The 5,351-nt window shown below is 43.4% G+C and overlaps 1 protein-coding gene across 1 annotated transcript; it reads left to right on the top strand.

Annotated features, from left to right (window-relative positions):
• Window positions 1–469: 469 nt before the first annotated feature.
• Window positions 470–4,817, top strand: EIF1B (eukaryotic translation initiation factor 1B). Its single transcript, XM_036761157.1, has 4 exons — window positions 470–808; window positions 1,861–2,024; window positions 2,490–2,591; window positions 3,125–4,817. The coding sequence occupies exons 1-4, from the start codon at window positions 778–780 to the stop codon at window positions 3,167–3,169; spliced, it is 342 nt and encodes a 113-aa protein (XP_036617052.1). The 5' UTR covers window positions 470–777; the 3' UTR covers window positions 3,170–4,817.
• Window positions 4,818–5,351: the final 534 nt, after the last annotated feature.

Below are 5,351 nucleotides of genomic sequence, written 5' to 3'. Positions count from 1 at the left end.
CGAATTTAATTACTGAATTAATGTGAAAAGAGTTAGTTTGAAGCTCCGAGTTTAAGCATTAGCTTTTCCACGATCTGCATGACTTTGGACAAGTCAGTCCACTACCTACTGCCTCAGTTTCCTTTTCTGTACAATAACTTGGGAGGTTCTCTGAAGCTCTGAAACTTCAACCCAAAGTTCCAGCCGCGTCTGCGTGGGAGGTGGTGGGAGGAGGGGGTGGGAGGAGGAGGTGGGGTCTCGCCCTCCCCGGAACGAACTCTTCCAGTGGGGAGCTAGAAGCAACTTTCCAAGCATCCCTGAGGAGCCTAAGGGTAGGCGGGGGCGGGGAGCTGGGGAGGGCGCTGGGGCGCAATGCCTGCCGGGATTTGTGGTCCGCTGCCCCGCGGCAGGGGGAGCGCCTTGCCTCTCATCCCGCCAGGAGAGAACTACAAGTCCCAAGAGACTTCGCGCGGCGATAGTCACGTGGGATGGGCGGAGAGCGTGCCTAAATACTCGCGTTCGGCCATTTTGTGGGAGAAGCCGCAGCGCCGCCTCCTCCTTCGGGTGTCCTGTGCTTGCTGCCGCTGCCGCCGCCGCCTCCCGCCGCCGCCGCTGCTCCGCCGCCTCCGTCGCCTCCGTCGCCGCCCTCCGCCCGCCTCCGCTTCGCTCCCCGCTCCCGCCGCCTTCCCTCCTTTACTTATCTCCTCCTCCTTAGCCCCCACAGCCTCCTGACACAGGGTCCTCTCGGGCGCGCCCCGCCGGCATTTTATCCCCTCACCGGCCTCTCACTAATATCGCATGTCCACTATCCAGAACCTCCAATCTTTCGGTAAGTAACGGCGTGGAGCCCCGAGGCCGTCCGCCGGGCCCCCGGCGCCCGTTGCCCCCGGCCCGGCGGGGCCGCTCGTCCCCCTCCCCCACCCCCGCGACGCCCCGGGCTTTTGTCTGCGCCCAGAAAATGGCCGACGGCGAGCGGACCCCGGCCCGGACCCCCGCTCCGGATCCGGGACGCCAGCGACTCTCCTATCAGTTACCCCATCACCCTCTGCCAGACCCTTGGGCCGCCCCTTCCCCCCACCAACCGTATCTCGCTCCGAGCCCCCGCCTTTGTCCGCCTCCCCCCAACCCACCCGTCGGGGCTCTGGGTTCCAAACTTGGCGTGACCTTGGGCCGGATTCCCTCCGGTCCCGGCCAGGGTCCTGCGTGAGAGCCCCGGGCCCCCCGGCGGGGAGGGGGTGACGCCGAAGGCCCTTAGCTAGCCCGACCACGGGGGGCGATGCGTGGGGCCCCCTCGGACCCGAGGCCCCCCCCCCCCCCCCCCGCTCCATTTAGTATTGGGATGTTTCTCCGCTCCTTTCCCCTTGGGAAAATATGGAGAAGTCTCTACGGGCTGATTCTGGGCCTGAGCCGGGTTCTGACCCAGCGTGGGGAGCCGACACTGGACCCCCGGGGATTTCACGACGCTCCCTTAATGCGAATTACTGGGTGAAAATCAGAGATTGAGTGGGTTCTAAGACGCGGGGGGGTAGGGGGGGGAGTGTGCTCAGGGTGGTTTGTTTTTAACGTGTAATAGAAGCGTCCTCCCCGACGGCTGTAGAACGTGATCTCTGAGGCTAGCGCGGTGACTTTGCCCCTCGACGTTTTCTAGATTTTACGTATCACGGGCTACAACAGCGTTATTGAGGCTGGAGTGCCGGCTGACATCTGCCTCTTAAAGGGGATGCCGGGTCCTCAAAGCAGAACTACTGGGGGAGGGGAAAGCTTAGGCTAGGGCAGAGATGGCTAACCCCTAGAAAATTCGTGTTACTGCTTGTCTAGATGTTCGACTACCTTCTGTGTGGTGATTATTTTATTTTTCTGTTACCGGTTTTGTGTCCGCAGACCCCTTTGCTGATGCAACTAAGGGTGACGCCATACTCCCGGCAGGGACTGAGGATTACATTCATATAAGAATCCAACAACGAAACGGCAGAAAGACGCTGACCACTGTTCAGGGAATTGCGGATGATTATGACAAAAAGAAACTTGTGAAAGCTTTCAAAAAGGTACAGATATTAGACGTAACAGAAAAGAAAAATATAACGAAGCCAAGTAACTGGATTCTGGTTTTGTGCTCAAACCTTAAATTGCGAACAGTGGTTACTCTCAAATTTGATCAATACAATTCCCAATTTCCAGCAAGCTGCATATGTCTTAAAAATAACATAAAAATACTCAATTGCTGCCTTTCATCTCAGTTTGAAAAGTTAAAAAAAACTAGGAAAAGGAAAAAAAAACTGCTTATTTGGATTTATGTACAAATTAATCCTTTAGTTAAAATGACCTAAGTGTTTTGTTTTTATTAACTTTTGTGTTAGTTTGCCACCATTTATAAACTACCATTTTAATGTCCTCATTTAATTTGAAACTAAAATATTTGATGCTATTATGGGTGAAACTTTTCATTTAGTGATATTAAAAGATGTAATTGCTTGTGGCTCATTTGTAATGATATGGATAAATTTTTCCAGAAATTTGCTTGTAATGGTACTGTGATTGAACATCCTGAATACGGTGAGGTTATCCAGCTTCAAGGTGACCAGAGAAAGAACATTTGCCAGTTCCTCCTGGAGGTAAGTCACTGCAGATAAAATAAAGCAGTGTTTAATTTTTACTATACATTAACAATTAGCCTCATAAAAGTGATGCACATCAAGTCAGTTTTACTGAGTAATTGGTAATATAGTATCTATACATAGCAGGAGAAGGATAGACTGTCCAATTCGTCGTTAAAATGACTTAACATACTTGTTCTTTACAGAAACGTCAATTGAAATTATAAATTTTATAATGATTATTGACACTATTCTGCAAATATTTCATTAGTCTTTCAGAACATCTTGGTGCCAGAAATTTGATACCCTGATTGAATATGGTTGTTGTTATTCCTAAATTTAAATTAAATGCAATAAACACATTTAGACTGTGAAAATATTTTGATGTCAAAAATAAAAGTATTTTTCTCTATAGATAAGAATACCTTTGTCACCAAATGTCCCAACTAAATGATGATCCTTTTAATACCTCTTAATTTTATGTCGACTACTTTAGAGAAGGGCAATTTATTCCTGAAAACAGCTTTGCTAAAATGTTTTTTGTTTTACAGGTTGGCATTGTCAAGGAGGAGCAGCTTAAGGTTCATGGTTTCTAAAATGAGCAAAAACACATGAAGTATTTCTTGAGTAGTTTTGTTCTCCAAGCCGAATTGGCTACCTTGTGAAATGAGTCTCTGCAGTAAACGGACTTTTCTTTTATTTAGTCGTTCAAAGTTCCATTCACATCTGCATGATTACAGGAAACATGTCTGTAGGCTAGTAACACATAAGAAAATTGCAGTAAGATGGTAACTAAGCTCTTTATTCATCCTAACACATTTCCAATGGAAAATATTTTGTTTTGAGTGTTTATTGTTCAGTTTATTACTTTTCACTTGATTTAAAATGTTTTTGTTATATTAAACCATGTATGTTGCAGCTTAACAATAAAAAAAAAGCTTATTAACACTTTTGTGAGCAGTTATGCTCCCAAGTTTAAACAAGACCCAAGTTACAAGCACTTTTTTTTAATGTAAACTTTCTCAAATAAATGGATTCCTCCTTCAGCAAGTAGTTCTTTCCAAGAATAGTTAAACTTTATTGTGTGACATTGGAAGCTAATCAGCTGAGCACTGAAGGAAAAGGGAGCGTTAAATATAATCTTAAGCTAATTTCCCCTTATTAACATAATGGCACATTCCATGACTATTCTTTGTTTACTGACTATAAAATTCTTGGAATAAGTAAGTGTAGTACATAGCTGAACTCTATCATCAGTGCCACAATTCAGTTCCTTGTTAATTAAAAAGTTGTTACTGGAATTGTGCTACTGTCATATGAAAATTAGTATCATCTTTGAATCTTTGCTTTTATGTGTTTTATGGCTCATGCCTTAAAAAATAAGAAGCCAACCTTTCCTTATTCTGATAGACTATTCTGAAAAATAAGGAAAAGGAGTAGAGAGTCAATTGAACAGTCTGAGATAAATTGGAAGTGTGTGGAATTGGGATGATGTGATGGGGGGGTTTGTGCCATAACACGTAGAAATGCACTACTTCTCTACCTGGTTATTAAATTGTAATGGAGACATAGCCCCTCTGTTTTTTGTCAAGTGAATTGTTAATATGGTTGCAAAGTATTCAAGCAGAACAGCCAAAAGAACTGGACCCAAATGTATAAGCTATTAAATAATAAACTCTGAGGACAGGGACCTTGCTTTTGTATTCTCCATAGTGATGTGAACATACATAGTAGGTGCCTGATAAATATTCATCAAATTAATATAGTGAGTCAATTTTGGTTTAATAGAAGGTTCTGTGAAATGTATATTCTATCACATTGTGTGCCAGCTGAACCTATGTCCATAATCTCGATAAGTATACTTGCCTCCTTCATAAATTCATTATGTTCACCCATGATTTTTATAAAGGGAGGGGGGAGCCTTTTTGGTTTTTGTTAATGGAATAAAATATTAGAAATAAGACTTAACTATTCACTTTATAGTTAAGTTTGGAATTTGCAATGTGGTTAAAGATCTCTGGAAAATACTTATCTCTGGAATCAACAGTCTGGTTATGTGCCATATAAATGTGATACGTCCATTTTAAATAACTGAGAGTTGTATTTATTTTCATGTATACCATAATATACATTAGTGATCTTTGAGCTGTATTTGAGGACTCCCTTTTTTGCACTTTTCTCATTCTATAATGGTTTTCACAGACGTATTGTTTGAAATGAAAACATTTTTCTTTATTGAGTTGACTAGATCTGGTTTCTGCTTTGATTTGTTCATACAGGTATTAGGAGGGTTTTGATTAGAACAAAACTCATTCCCACAAGCACAAGAGTCACGTAGGCCCAAGTTCCAAATCTCAGATTTGGTGTAAAGGCAACACATGATTTGCCACCCAGACTTTATAAGTGCTAGGTCATAAGCAGACACCAATTCAAGGCCCAAGTTTTCTGTCAAATTAGTTCCCCTGATGCTCTGAACACCTAGAGGAAGGTAGTAATAGTAATGGGGTTTTGGTTCACAAAAGTGCCCTGCAACTTGGGGATGGGGGATGGGGAGGAAATACCTAAAGAAAATTAAAGTCTCTGGAGTAAGTATTGGTAAATAGACAAACAATAACTTGAAAGAGTATAATTTTGGTGTTTATTATATGTAAAAGGATCAAACTTTTACTTCCACTACTAGTTTGTCATAAATGGTGGCTGAGTGGATTTGGTTCATTGCATTATTATATTTAAAGAGAACCTGGGGAAGTAAAGTGAAAAAAAAATTAGACTCAAATA

Source organism: Trichosurus vulpecula, chromosome 5 (assembly GCF_011100635.1).
Source record: "Trichosurus vulpecula isolate mTriVul1 chromosome 5, mTriVul1.pri, whole genome shotgun sequence".
NCBI lineage: Eukaryota > Metazoa > Chordata > Mammalia > Diprotodontia > Phalangeridae > Trichosurus > Trichosurus vulpecula.
This window is presented reverse-complemented; position numbering and strand designations above follow the sequence as displayed.